Source organism: Myodes glareolus, chromosome 7 (genome assembly GCF_982192425.1).
Source record: "Myodes glareolus chromosome 7, mMyoGla1.1, whole genome shotgun sequence".
Taxonomy (NCBI): domain Eukaryota; kingdom Metazoa; phylum Chordata; class Mammalia; order Rodentia; family Cricetidae; genus Myodes; species Myodes glareolus.
In genome coordinates, this window is record NC_142032.1 from 20,009,793 (window position 1) to 20,024,295 (window position 14,503).

A 14,503-nucleotide genomic window follows, 5' to 3' on the forward strand; every position below is an offset into this window, starting at 1 on the left:
GCACAGGACCTGAAGGAGGCTCTGGGCTCAGGGCAGTCTGTATTCATCTCTCTAGAAGACAGGACCTGGCTCCAGGCAGCAGGAGAGCTGGGCTCAGCACGGTGGACTGTTTAAACCTGAAGGGAACTCTGTCAACTGGGAAGAGAAAAGTTGATGCAATCCAGATTTGTAATAGCACCTTTCTTTACCATTTTTCCTTCCTGTCATGCTCAAGACAGAAATAAACTCAGATGGCCTCGATTTGGATGAAGTTTTTGTGTCATAGAACAGGCTAGAAATTACAGAGATACACAAAATTCAACTCATGTAGGAGCCATGCATACCAGGAAGTTGTAGCCTTTCCTTTGATAGGACAGGTAGGCAAAGCCCTGGCAACCCCAACTGCCTTCCCTCTCCAGAACAGTCTATCGTTTCCTCAGACTGCACCAAGTGCCAGGTGAGCCCTACAGGTTTGCCTACAGCCGCATCTTGTGGAGGCATTTTCTCACCTGAGGCTCCCTCCTCTGATGACTCTAGCTTGACATAAAACTAGCCCTAAGGGTGTAGCTCAGGTGTCAGAGTGCCAGCACACCCTACACTGACAAAGCGCTGGGTTCAGTCTCCAGCAGCACATGGCTGCTCATGTTTGGTGGGTGCCCGTAATTCCTGGCTCAACAGGTAAAACTGCTTTCCTCTGAAGCCTGACAACCTGAGCTCAATCCCAGGAACCCACATAGAGATGGAAGGAGAAACAGCTCCACAAAAATGTCTTCCGACCTCACACTTGAACCATGACACCTGCACCCATATTCGTACTGAATGAAAAAAAAAAAGAATTAAAAAGAAAAGAACGTGACTGCTCCAAGGTATGGTGGAGTGGAGAGTTTATTGTGAATTACAGAGAGAGCAAAGTCAGAGGCAGGGACATGGGGGAGAGTCCAGAGAAGACACGACCAGACTGAGCTGGGCTATTGAGGAGAAAAGGGGAGGAAGAGGAAGAAAGAAGCCACTGCCCAAGAGGGATGATCTGGACCAAGTAATTGGTATATCCAAAATGGCTGAGTTATATAAGGGCCAGCAGAGTGCTGAGTGGGGGAACCCAGACCAATACCAACTGAATACATCCTCAGTCCCTGTGTTGGCTAATTTTATGTCGAGCTAGAGTTATCAGAGGACGGAGCCTCAATTGAGAAAACATCTCCGTAAGATTGGGCTGTAGGCAAGCCTGTCAGGTATTTTCTCAACTAGTGATTAATGTGGGATTCCCTTGCCCGTTGTGGGTGGTGTCACCCCTAGGCTGGTGATCCTGAGTGCTATAGGAAGCCAGACTGAGCAAACCATAAGGGAGTCAGTCAGGAGACAGTTCTCCTTCCGGTCTCTGCCTCAATTCCTGCCTCCTGGCTTGAGTTTCCATCCCGACTTCCCTCAGGGATGGGCGCAAAATAAACCCTTTCTTCCCCAGCTGACTTAAATATAATAAAATACTGTATTATCAAAAAAAAAAAACGAATACATATATAAACCATGTTAAGCAGACTTTTCTCTTTCATATCCTTGCTTCTCTCCTTTATGCCTGAAAATGGCAGCTTACTAAATCTCTCTTACCGCCAGCTACCCTCCCCCAGCTAGGAAAGTCGGAGAAGTGACAGACAAAAAAAAAAGAAAAAAAGAAGAAAAAAATCCTGGGATTTCCCAATCTCAAAAAGCAGTATCTTATTTCAAAGAACACCTCATCCAACATGTTTGGTTTAATCTTAAGAAAAACTGGGGGGCTGGAGAGATGACTCAGTGGTTAAGAGCATCGCCTGCTCTTCCAAAGGTCCTGAGTTCAATTCCCAGCAACCGCATGGTGGCTCACAACCATCTGTAATGAGGCTTGGTGCCCTCTTCTGGCCTGCAGGTATATACACAGACATATTGTATACATAATAAAAATAAATAAATTTTAAAAAATAAAGAAAAAAGAAAAACTGCTCCTTGCCGGTCAGTGGTGGCGCACACCTTTAATCCCAGCACTTGGGAAGCAGAAGCAGGCAGATCTTTGTGAGTTCGAGACCAGCCTGGTCTACAAGAGCTAGTTCCAGGACAGGCACCAAAGCTACAGAGAAACTTTGTCTCGGAAAAAAAAAAAAAAAATAGAGAAAGAAAAGCTGCTCCGCCGATACAAATAACTCCAATTAGACCAAATTAAAATGCCCGTGTTTAATAAATGCAGCACTCTCGAGTGGGCTGAGACAGCATGGCAGGAATAGGAGCCCATGCAAACTCAGACACCACATTTTCCTTTTTTCCAGTGCAAACCTAAATAGCCTGTGGGAGTGGTCCTGACCCTCCCTGAGGGAGGGGTCAGCGCTTGGCAGGCTGGGAGTTGGAGTCTGGGCCAATGCAACTCCCAGGCCTGGGACAGGGGTGATGCTCCCAACTTAATAATACACAATACACACACACACTCACATTTTTAAAAAATAATAATAATAACTGGGAAGTGCCAGATCACAACAGTCCTGAGCACCCACTCTCAGTGATTGACTATCTCACTTCACTTAGGTTTCAAAGCCTGCCAAGAACAACAAGGGGTTAAGGGAAGATCTGCTTCTAGCCCCCTTCTTCTCAGCAGCTGGCTACGTGACCTTGTACTTGGACAAGGCTCTTCCTTCTCCAGGGCTCCATTCTCTCTACAGGGGCTCAGGCATCACTGCTGACCCTCAGAGAGGATTAAGTAACTCAAGTTAAAGCACCTACTTAACCCCAGCAAGCTAATCATGCCAAGCAGGTTTCCCAGGTCCTTATGAGAATTGGTGCAACTTTCAATTTTGTCTAGGAAATTTAGGGGGTTGGAAAGATGGTTCAGTTCATAAAGAGCCTGGTGTGCAAGCATGAGGATTGAATTCAGGTACCCAGTACCCATGCTAAAACCTGAGTGTAATAACATACCTATAATCCCTGCCAGGAGGAGATGGGGACACAGGACCCCCAGAGCTTGCTGGCCAGTTGACCTAGTGGACTTCAGGTTCCGTGAGAGACTCAGCCTCAAAAAGACAAGGTGGGGGCTGGAGAGATGCTCAGAAGTAAGAGCATTTGTTATTCTTGCAAAGGTTCACACACACACACACACACACACACACACACCTGTTTGATTTCCAACACCTGAGTAGTAGTTCACAAGCATGTGCAATTCTAATTCCAGGATGAACAAGATACACAGTCATACATGGAACAAAACATTCATACACATAAAATAAATATATCTAAAGAAAATAAGGTGTAAGTCTTTGTGTGGTAGCACTCAGGAGGCAGAGACAGATGGATCACTGTGAGTGTGAGTCTACATTGCCAGTTCCAGGCCAGCCAGGGCTAAATAGTGAGATTATATGTTTTGTTTTTTTTTTGTTTTGTTTTGTTTTGTTTTGTTTTGAGTGGAGAAGCAATTGTGGAAGATGAGGAGGACATCTGAAATCAACTCTGGCCTCCATGTGCATGCTTACCCATACATGTGTACACACAGACACACAAAGACACAGAAAGGGGTGGGTGGGCTCTGCAGCAGGTGACACTTCCCTTTACTCTGGAAATGCCAAACCAAGACAAAAGGAGAAGGGAGGCGGGAACGTGCATGCCTTTCACGCCAGAGGAGGGTCTTGGCAAGAGCAGGCAGGCTTGGAGAACGTACGTCATCGGCCTCGGATCCCAACTAGGATCGTAAGCTCTGACAGTGGGATCCTCTTCCCCAACAGCAGGAGGAACTCAAGAATTTGCTCCCTTCTGTTCCAAAACTCAATATCCTGGGACATCTCTGTCAGCAGGGAACAGCTGGCCAATAACCTCTGGAGGTCAGAGCCACAGGCCAGGCACAGCAGGAACAAATCATGGCCTGGGCTCCAGGCGCCTCTGTACCCTGGACTGATTCATCGTCTGTATGATGGGGTTGGACCAGAGCAGGACCCTACTGGCTCGACAACAGTCATTTCCAGGCTGACAGGGAGTGGCACCATAAACAGGGGCCAGTAGAGAGCAGACAGGAGGGAGGAAACCTCTGCAGTTCCCTTCAGCACTGACAAAAAACAGAGTGTCCCTCTCTGGAGCTTGCCCTCGGGGCCCCTACTAACCACAATGGAAACCTGTGAGCTCATTTTCCCTTCCCCTTAGAAGGCCAGGGTGGGTTGCTAGGGGAACCCAGCTGAAAGTTACCACAGAGGACTAGGATATAAGACGCAAACACAAGATCAGACAAACCAAACTTTATTCCAGAAAGCATCCTGGGGTAACCATGACTACATTACTGCGTACGGCACATGGTCCCTCCCTCCAGTCACCCTCCCTATACCAAAACCCACCCCTTCTTGGCCTTTGTGCATACTATTGAAATTGTCCTGTGGGCCCACAAGAGGCCCCAGACTTGTAGTTGGGAGCTGTCTGGGTGGCCTTGGCCTGGCCCTGGACCTGGTAAGCTGAGGAGACTACTGGTAGTATCCAACTGCTCCGGGCCACATCAGCTGGTCAGTCTGTGGCATTTGAGGAAAGGCAGGTGGCCCAGCAGTCCCATCCATCCTTCTCACGTGTGGCAGACTGAGGGACCACCAAGCTGCTGGAAGCCAAGCTGGAAGGCACAACAGGAAGAGCTAGTGAGCTTTGGAATGCTCCAGGCACATCTGGGTAGATGAGGCACTGGCGGTAAGGCCAAGATACGTGCCCCTGAGTAAGGTCACCCGCCACAGACCCGGAGCACTGGAGCTGAGCTCCTCAGGGAACTGGACCTGGGCTTAGTGACCTACAAAAGACAAACAGGTAAGGGATGCGAGCTGGGACTGAGATCCATCGTTTCGAAATGGGCAGAGATCAGTCCCAAGTGTCTAGAATCTTGTGCCCAAAATTATAATGTAGGAGAATCGGGAGTCCTCTCGCCTCAGGGAAGAAATCAGCCTTCCCTACCATGGCTCTTCCACCACACTGTGTAAAGGAGAGACTTCTTGTTCTAAACCTGCCTTCTGATGGCCCCGGGTAGAGCAGTGTAGCCAAGTAGGCAGGGCTGTGGCAGCTTGACCACAGTGGAGTCTTTGAGGCCTCAGCAACATGGAAACCTGCAACATAAGAACAAAAGTCACTGGCTAGCAAGGTGTCTCCGATGACCCAACAAAGCCCACCTCAGGCACAGACTGCTACTCTCTCTGGCTGGAGGGAAAATCACCCTCTGTGGAACGTGGCAGTTGAGCTAGCCCAAGACAACGAAGAGCATCAGAGGTTGTATTCTGGAATTTCCCAGACAGGAAAAAAAAAAACAGCAAAATTCCCCCCCCCATATTTCTTTTGTTGTTTTGTTTCTTTAGAGGATGGGGTCTTACTACATAACTGGGGCTGGCTTGGAAATCATTATGTAGCCCAGGCTGCCCTTGAATTCATAATTCACCCACCAAATCCTCCAACATGCCTGTGTGAGCATACCCAACCAAACTCCCATAACCCTAGTGGATACAGACTTTTACAAGAGGAAACTGTTCTGGAGGAACATGGAGGTGATGGCTGTATAATTGTGTGACTGTCTTTACTGCCACCAAACTGCCCTTAAAGCTGGCTACAAGGGTAAATTTTATGTCATGCATATTTTACCAATTTAGGAAAAAATATTTGTTATACTCAGTCATGAACCAAGGGCCTCATACATGCTGTTCATTATTCTACCATCACGCCACAGCCTTGGCCCCAGAAAAAAATATTAGCCACATCAAATATGTGCTGAGCCTTACTATTCATAGCACAGAAGAAACTGGGCCGTCAGCTTCAGAGCCACCCTCCTTTATTCATTATACCAAGGACTTTGGCTTTGATCTCACGGTACTACACAGAGAACGCATGCGTTCGAGCAGTATATCCACACAGTAGGGCTCCAGAAAGTGCAACATAAAACTTGAACTCCACTCCAACCACTGCCTTCATGCCAACAGCAGACAAACCCGACACCTCTACATGGAGCTTGAAATGCACTGGCGAGGGCCGAGTGCAGCTCCCTGATACATGCATCCTCCACACGACAGGAACACCGGGCTGTCTCTAACAGGCAGTGCCTTAGCTCCTTGTGCTTGTAACTAGACCTTTGTAGAGTTAGTAAAACCAGTGAACTTTCACATCTATGGTTAGCACTGTGCTTATCACCGTCACTCTTCCTACTTGCTTCGAGTAAAATCGCTTTCGTTTTTGGAAACGCAGTTGGCACCATGCTTCTGTTCACAGGCTGACGACACTTCCCAGTTATCCAAAAATGTCTTACCTTAGAGGTGGCACCAGCTGTCCACCCCAGGTCCAGAGAGTTCTCAATTTGGTGGCAGAGCTCACCCCACCAGCTGCTCAGAGTCAATGCTGGAATCTCTTACGAGTGATGGCCATTTTGACCGGGAAACTACCTGGACAACCTTCGCTTCATTTTTCCCGTGATGTGAAAGAATATTCAACAGTCCTCAGGTCTCTGGCTGGTGAAGAACATCCAGCTCTTTTGTCATTGGGTGGACCCCCAGTTAGAGAAACTCCCAACGAAAGAGGAGTTTCCCAGTCTTCAAGGGGTCAAATTGTGGCAATGACCTACACAGGGCAATCTTGAGGTGGGAATGGCTCAGGCCCAGTAGTAGTAACTCAGTAAACTAAATGACCATGTGTGGACGTGTACCTGTGGGATTTCTGAGACCTCCTGCTGGCATTGTGACTCTTCACGGGAAGACAGCACCATTAACAGACCCATTTGCCTTCTAAGCCTTCTATCGGAGGTAGTATCTGACTGACTCCCTAGAGAGCATAATGCTTTAGAGGAAAGGTGTGGTTCTTATCTTAAAATAGCTGTTCCCAAGCGCGGGATCTGGGTCCCCAAAGGGATGGGCATCACCTTAACAATCGTTGTTGGTCACATAAGATCCCTAATACAAACATATTTAAGGGTGAGGTGCAGCAGAAGCTAGTGAGTGGCATCTGAGATACCAGGGAAGTTAGTATTTTTTGCCTGGTCTGAATGAACCACAAGGAAAAATGCGGGGAGACTCGCAATGTTTACTAAGGTACAGCCAGTGGGCTTTCGCTATCTACCACTCCTGTAGCTCGCCCCACCCAAAGACTTCGATGATGTAGGGCTGCGCAGGGAGAGATCCAAACTGTAACTAAAGCCGGTTCATTCCAGCACCAGCTAAGGCCTGTCCCCAGCTCTGCTTGCCGCTGCCTGACTGTATTCTACAGCACCCTAGGCTGGAAGAGGGGGCAGGGAAGGGATGCTCTTCCGACTGCAGGGCAGGAGGGAGGGGGCAGTGGCGCAGCCCAAAGACTGGTTCCAATTTGGGAGCCTCCCCCGGATCTACGCAGCGGCGCCTGTCCACGTCTAGCTTTAGACAAGGAATGGGGAAAGGGACTTCAAGGCTTCGCCTGGGGCAGCCCATCTGAGTGTGTGCGTCAGGGCCTCGGATAGCTGCGCTGGTCCCTGGAAGCTGATAGATGGGCTGAGCTGCCGTGCAGCAGTCAGATTGGAACTGAACGTCGGGGATCCAGGGCGCGGGTAGTGGAAACACAGGCAGGGAGAGGGTGCAGGGGCGCACCAGCACGGGGCGGCCGCAGGAAGGGTTCGGGAGGGATCACCGCACCGATCTGGGCCGCAGTGGGGAGCGGGCGACCTCACACCACCTCATCCTTGCCCTGGTAGCGACGGCAACAGCCATAGAGCGCCGAGAGCAGGTAGAGGCCGAGGCAGAGGCCGCCGCAGACGGAGGCCGCCAGGAAAGCATGGTAGGCGCAAGGCAGTCGGTAGCTCTTGAGGTTGCAGTAGCTGTGGCGCTGTGTCTGGTCGATCATGATGCCCGTCGCGGCCCCATAGAGAGCGGCGGCCAGCAGGTCATGTGCCACGTTGACCACGAGCCAGCGGGAGCCCAGCACGGGCACCAGCTCCTGCTTGCCCAGCAGCGTGATGAAGTAGAGCCCCAGGGTGAGCAGCCAGAAGAGCACGGACACGAAGAGCGCGAAGTGCACCGGGCCCTGGTACTTGCTGGTGGCGATGGTGATCCAGAAGGCGGCTCCCGCCAGCAGCTGCAGCAGACGCAGCACGCCCCACGGGCCGCGCAGGAAGGCCCGCTGCAGGCGCAGGGATCCGCGGGCCGAGCGCGCCTGGGGCGGTGGCTGGCGCGGAGGTGGCGGGAGCATGGCCCCCGGGCGCGGTGGCGGCGGTGGCGGCGCCCCGAGCAGCGGAATGGCTGCGCCTTGCTCGCTGGGGCGGCCCGGCCCCGAGCCCGCTGTACCCGCTGCTCCCGCTGCGGCCTGCGCGCCTCCCTCCGCTCCGGGTCCTCAGCGCTGCCTCCCCTCGCCACTCTTCTTCCTTCCCTCTCTCCTCCTCTTTCTTCTCGCTCTCTCCAGCCCTCCTACCAGCTCTTTGGCCGTCCCCTCGTCGGTCTCCACCCCTGCTCGCGCCTCTCGGCTTCCTGCCGTAGCCCTTCACCCTGGCTCCCCCCCTTTCTCCTCCGCTTCCATTCCTTCAGCCTCCAGCCAGGGCCGAAGGCCCGCACCCCCTAGACCTTGGCAGACCTTCACCCTCCCGGTCCCCCTCCCCGGGCTGCCCGCGCTGCTGGGCCAAGTTTGCCACATCTGGAGCCACCCCAGCTCGCCCTGCCTCGCAGGCCTTGGCTAGTCTTCAAGAAGGAAACTGTCTACAAACAGCGTCCTCCCAGCCTGTGTCTGAACCCCCTTGATTAACACATCTCATAGGAGACATAAGTTTCTCCCATGGAGGCCTCCTGGCACGCCTGGTTGCCACAAGTTAGCAGGAGGCCTGGGCTGACAGCGGCTCTCTCTCTGGGACACCCTCAGTTCCCTGCACTTGCCCACCACAAACTCGTCCTGTCCAAAGCTGAGCTCAGACTGTCTAGCTACGAAATTCTCTTGTTCAGAGTAAGGAACCGTCACTTACTGGAGGCCTGGCTGCCTCACCCACAGCTCACAGAACATAGCAAGCAAGCACTTTTGGCCGTTCCTTCCTAGCCATCTTTGTGTCTTGCTTAGATTAAAAATATGCCACCTAACATGGCCAGGACATAGGCCCAGGTCTAAGAGAGAGCATATCCTGTGTGTTTAACTATTCACCCAGATGGCGGAGAGCCCACCAATGCCAAGATGTATTGGCATTACATAACCCGTGCTCTGCATGTGTTCTTGTGTAAGCCGCCAACAACGCAAGAGACGAGAACAGTCATTTTCTTCATTCTGAAGTCTAGAGGGGTTCAGACCAGAAAACCAGTGAGGGCTTCTTCTCACTTCCCCTCCCCACCCCCCCACAGGCGCCAACCTTCGTGCTTCAGCCAGCCGTGTTCTGAAACAGACCTGCTCTTAGCAGCTCACTGAGCACAGGATGCCCTGTTCCATGTCAATGTGGCATAGATTGCATAATCTGTCCCCAACCAACTTCCAATTTCTTGTTTTTTCCACTTCCTTCCCCAACCCTTGCCCAAACTCTGTCTCTTCTTGCAAGTTTCCCACATGAATTCAGAAGGCCCTTTATTTTCCAAACCTTCCTTAGCTGGCAGACTGATAATTATTTTCTTGTCTAGGCCTCCATTTGAACCATTCCCCTGCAGTGGTTCTTGAGTCTGCTATGTCAAAAACCATGGTCTAGCCGATCCTATCCATCTTTGCCTGAGCCTGGCATATAGAGCCCTTAGCACATATAAATGGAACTGACTGTCAAGTGATAGGAACAGTACTGGACCTAAGTAAGCCACATTTGTCTACGGGACAATGCCTGCATCACACCTCCTGCTGATTCTACATTGCAGAGCTCCCCCTTCATATTCTGTTTCTTAACTCAGTGTCCCCCGGGCCTGGCACAGCAGATCCCTTTCCAGCAACCTGGCTCTACTTTGAAGAAAAAAGGTTTGGCCTGTCGCTGCCACCCCAGCCTGAATACACTACCAGGAATGCTCCAAATGCAAATGCTTAAATCATGGTGATGCTTAAATCATCAACTACACCAACCATATGATAGCAGAGCCCTGGAGTCAGCCCGCCACTGCTCCACTACCCATGGAGGAAGGGCTGCCTAGCCCGCTGCATCTGATCACCTGTTCAGTGCAGCAGGCAGACCGTGAGTGCTTAGTAAATACTGAGTGCCATTTTAGAGGCCAGGAACACAGAATATACGTGGTCCTGGCAACAGAATGTTTACCGTGTTAGGCCCTGTGGCAAGAAGTTTTATTTACTGATCCAGTTGATGTTTACCAACACTGTGAGATACTTGTTCTTAGCCCTGATCCACTGGCAGGGACAGGCAGGCTCAGAAGGTTGAAGCAGCAGACCTTGTCCTAGGAGCTGCTGAAGACTCAGGAGGACCCGGGTGAAGCTGACTCCTCCTCCACAATCCAAGTACTTTTACATATTACCCATGTTTTGTTGTCTACTCTTGCAGGGACCCAGAAAAGGCATTCACCCAAAGAAGCAGAGTCTGTGTCATACTGGAATCCAAACCTGCACATTCGATCCTAACTCAGCAGCACCTGGAGGGATGCGCTCAGTGCCCTTGCCTAGGGCCGAGACTCTGACTTGCTCCTAGCAGCTGTTTCTGGCTGCTGGACTGCAGAGGGCATTTCTGTGAGCAGAGAGCCTATAGGACAATGGGAGGAAGAGAAGAGAATTCTTCCATCTTCTTAAAAAGGCATCAGGAGACGTTTGGGTTAGGGCGCCACCTGGTGGGCATAAACTTTCAACTTCGGGAGTCTCAACAGGGCTCCTTACATGGTAGAGTCCTTCAATAGCTTTGGAACGGTATTTTTAGCCTCAGGAATCTTGAGAATATTCCAAGAGGCAGTGGAGCATACTTTCTGGAGAAATGCAACCATGCATTAAAGAAAAGCTTTGATTCTGTCCAATTCAATGAATCTAGTCTAAGCACCTGGCAGATGCAAACGTGGTTGTGAAAGCAAGAACAAAGAGGACCCGCTCCTATTCTCAAGTGTTGGCACTCTGCTGGTTGCTAAGGGACAGCTGTAAACACAAAAGACAAGGGAAAAGGTCATAGTTAAACTACAGAAGAGAAGGGGAGAGTATCGTGGGAGGAAGTCTGGGAATTTTCAGTCACAGGTGTTATGGAGGGTGAGTAGTGTTCATCCCAGAAGGAAGGAGTGGCTATCTCCAGGGGCCCTGAGCTTGCTGGATGCCCCACCACACACACACACTGGGTGTACCTAAAATACAAGACCACGACTGCTCTTTCCCCAGTGATCTCTCACAGGGTGTGCTCAGCCTGCAACTTCAAGGGATAAGACAATACGTTTCTCCAAAGTGGAGAGTTAGGCAAGTCCTGAGTTTGTTAATCTAGGCACTCAAGAGGTCCCCAGGCCCTTTCTGAAGCCAAGCAGTCTGATGGAGGCAGGGGCTAGAGACAACATTCCGGGCCTGGACAAGTGCTGAAGGAATTTGAATGACAATCTCAGTCTAGACCATGCTCACTCCATGGGATATCAGCTAGTCAAACTAGGAATCACAAGGTCCCCAGAGACGCACTGTTGCCCCTTAGATCATGCCTTAAGAAGAGGCCCGCAGGTGTTAGTGGCATCTCCCTGTGGGTCTCTGATGGGGACATGTAGGCCCCAGCTGACCACAGCTGGGAATTGCCTGGCCAAAGGGCTCAGGGAGAAGTGGGAATAGCCCCAGAGGAAGATCTGACACCACAGGGCACCAGGCAGTGCAGACTGCTTTCCACCCTTGCCTGGTTCACCTCCCACAACAGTAGTGTGAGACAGGCACTTTTAAAACTGCCCTCAGTTCAAAATGGGGAGACTGAAGCATAGGAGGGTTTTGCAGATCATCCAATCACACAGAGCTACAGCTCACGAGAAAGAAACTAACTCACACATTTGGGGAAACTGAAGCACGGGACGGTTTCACAGATTATCCAATCCTAGTGTGCTACAGTGCACGAGAAAGAAACCTAACTCATACATCTGGTCCCCAGATGTAGGCTTTCACCACCATGTGTATCTGGGACTTCAGCATTAGTCTGAGAGAATATGAAACTCGTTCCCTGTGTGGTGGGAAAGAGAAAGATCCAAATGCCTGGAGATGGGTCAATGGAGTCAGGCAGAACTCTGAGAGGAGGGGTGGGTATAGAGGCCTGTCTTGAGATCCACACTTGGAGAGCCTGATTCTGCCTGCTGTGTGTTTCTCCTGCTATGGGACCTCAGGACAGCGATGTCCCTGGATCCCACCTTACCCTTTAATGCAGGAAGATGGACCTGGCCGGCAACGCTGGAGTTCAACGGTGCTCTGCCCAGAGTGCTACCTGCATCCCCTAAAACACGTGGGACTGACAATTTCATTATCTTCATGTGGCAAGAGGACAGGGAGATTCAGAGAGGTTGAACGAGTTGCAGCAGAGCAAGGAACTCAATCTCCATCTGTGGACACTAGGAACCACTACAGCAGCCATCAGTCTCCAGATCCACTCTAACCAGACACTTCCCAGGAAGGCCAGCCCCACAGGAAACTTGTCCTAAGACACACACACCCTGAACACTCAGCAAAGCCAAATGTGGCCTCCTTTCTATGACCACTTGGCTCTCTAGCCTCATTTCACCACTGGACTCTCTACAAGAGGTGGAAAAGTGCCGGGTGGTGGTGGCGCACACCTTTGACCCAGCACTCCGGAGGTAGAGGCAGAGGCAGGCAGATCTCTGTGAGTTCAAGGCCAGCCTGGTCTACAAAGCAAGTTCCAGGACTGACTCCATAGCTACCGGGAAACGCTGTCTAAAGACACCACCCTGGCTCTACTCTGTCCCCAAGAAACCTCCCTAGCCTACTCTAGTGGAATAAAACTGCTGCCATGCCCCAAAGACATCAAAGTCATGCAAACTACTAAAGAGACATAGCCTGACCCACGTAGCTGACTGGGTCACGGACCAAGTAAGGCTACAGGGTTTTGGGAGTTGAGTTCTCCCCCTTACAATGGGGAGAAAGGGGAGAGGGGGGCGGGGAGGAGAGAGAGTGGGGAGGAGAAAGGAGGGGGGGATAGAAAGAGAGAGGGAGAGGAGGGAGGGGAGGGAGGGAGAAAGAGATCACAAGAAATCAGCTCACAGAGTTCCAGAGGCTGACAAACATCGGCTGGCTGGAGGCCAGCTGAAAGGGCACCAGCAACCCATCACTCCAGGAGGAGCAGGCTTTTTGTGCTGGTCAGACTTGCGCCTGATTGGAGTCCACCCACACTGGGTGGGGGTGCGGATGGGGGGAGTATCTGCCTCACTCAGCCTACCAGTTCTCATCCTCACCCCGTCTGCATCTTCACAGACACATCCAGGGTCTTAGTCCATCTCGGACTGTACCAGAACACTTCGAAGAGGACAGTTGATAGGGAAAAGCTTATCCTGGCTTCTGGTTCTGAAAGCTAAGAAGTCCCTATCCTAGCTTTGAACACCCTATCCTATTTGAACACCCATATCTACTGAGGGCGACAGCTGCCTCAACCCATCGTGGAAAAACAGAAAGGTGAATGGACGCGTGCAAAGGGCCGTCTACTTTATAGCCTGTTTATAACTCTCACAGGGACTAATTCGGTTCTGTGGGAGACCCCAACTGAATGAGAATGGCAATATGTCCATTTCATAACCTGGTCACATGGTAGGATCCCACCTCTCAACATAACCACCATAGGATAAATGTTCCCATGACAGAGGCTCCTGAGAGCTGCTTCATGTGGGGAGGGCATATGGCGATATTTTGTTTGTGTCTTAACAAACAAAGTTTTGCCTGAAGATCAGAGTGCAGAGCTAAGCCACTAGAGGCCAGGCAGTGGTGGCACACATCTTTAATCCCAGGACTCAGAAGACAGAGGCAAAAGGATCTCTGTGAGTTCAAGGCCACCCTGGGCAACACTAAATTGATCCAGTCTCAAAGAAAAACAGAGCCTGGTAGGGGTGGCTCACACCTTTTTTAAAAAAAAAAACACAAAACATTTTATTTATTATGTATACAGTATTCTCAGTACTCTGTCTGCATGTATGCCTGCAGGCCAGAAGAGGGCATCAGATTTCATTACAGATGGTTGTGAGTCACCATGTGGCTGCTGGGAATTGAACTCAGGACCTTTGGAAGAGCAGGCAGTGCTCTTAACCTCTGAGACATCTCTCCAGCACTGGCTCACACCTTTAATCCCAGGACCAGGGAGGTAGAGACAGGAGTGATATGGCTGGGCAGAGATAAGAATATAAGGTGGGGGGAGACAGGTGCTCAGACGCAATCTGAGACAGCAGTCTGAAGCAGTCAGTCTGAAGACACAGTCAGTCTGAGGACAGGATCGCATCTTTGGTCTGAGCATGCTTAGAGGTAAAAGGTCTCTTTAGTGTCTGGCTGCTCTGCTTTTCTGATCCTTCAGCCTTCACCTCCTGAGAGCTGACCCAGGGTTTTTATTATTAAGAACAATTAGAACTCATACTACAAAGACACAGCAAGATTTGGTGCCATCTATGAGGCAGGAAACAAATCCTCCCAGATGAGAAACTGCTCACTTAGAAGCTACAGTCTGTAA

At 50.8% G+C, this 14,503-nt stretch overlaps 1 protein-coding gene across 3 annotated transcripts; it reads right to left on the reverse strand.

The window, feature by feature from the left end:
• Positions 1 to 4,202: 4,202 nt before the first annotated feature.
• Positions 4,203 to 8,443, reverse strand: Marveld1 (MARVEL domain containing 1). 3 transcript variants are annotated; one of them, XR_015003303.2, is made up of 3 exons: positions 6,242 to 8,438; positions 4,962 to 5,057; positions 4,203 to 4,576 (listed from the first exon to the last, which is right to left on the reverse strand). XR_015003303.2 is itself a non-coding variant. In XM_085693950.2 (2 exons), exon 1 carries the CDS (start codon positions 8,140 to 8,142, stop codon positions 7,621 to 7,623), a length of 522 nt encoding a protein of 173 aa, XP_085550076.1. In that variant the 5' UTR covers positions 8,143 to 8,443; the 3' UTR covers positions 4,203 to 4,576; positions 7,590 to 7,620. The 3 variants fall into 3 exon arrangements, 1 of the variants encoding a protein (XP_085550076.1); XR_015003302.2 differs by having other exon boundaries at positions 4,203 to 5,057; XM_085693950.2 differs by lacking the exon at positions 4,962 to 5,057 and having other exon boundaries at positions 7,590 to 8,443.
• Between the last annotated feature and the right edge of the window lie 6,060 nt (positions 8,444 to 14,503).

Coding starts and splice junctions, on each gene's coding strand:
- Marveld1 (XM_085693950.2), bottom strand. CDS start 8,142: ATGCTCCCGCCACCTCCGCGCCAGCCACCGCCCCAGGCGCGCTCGGCC.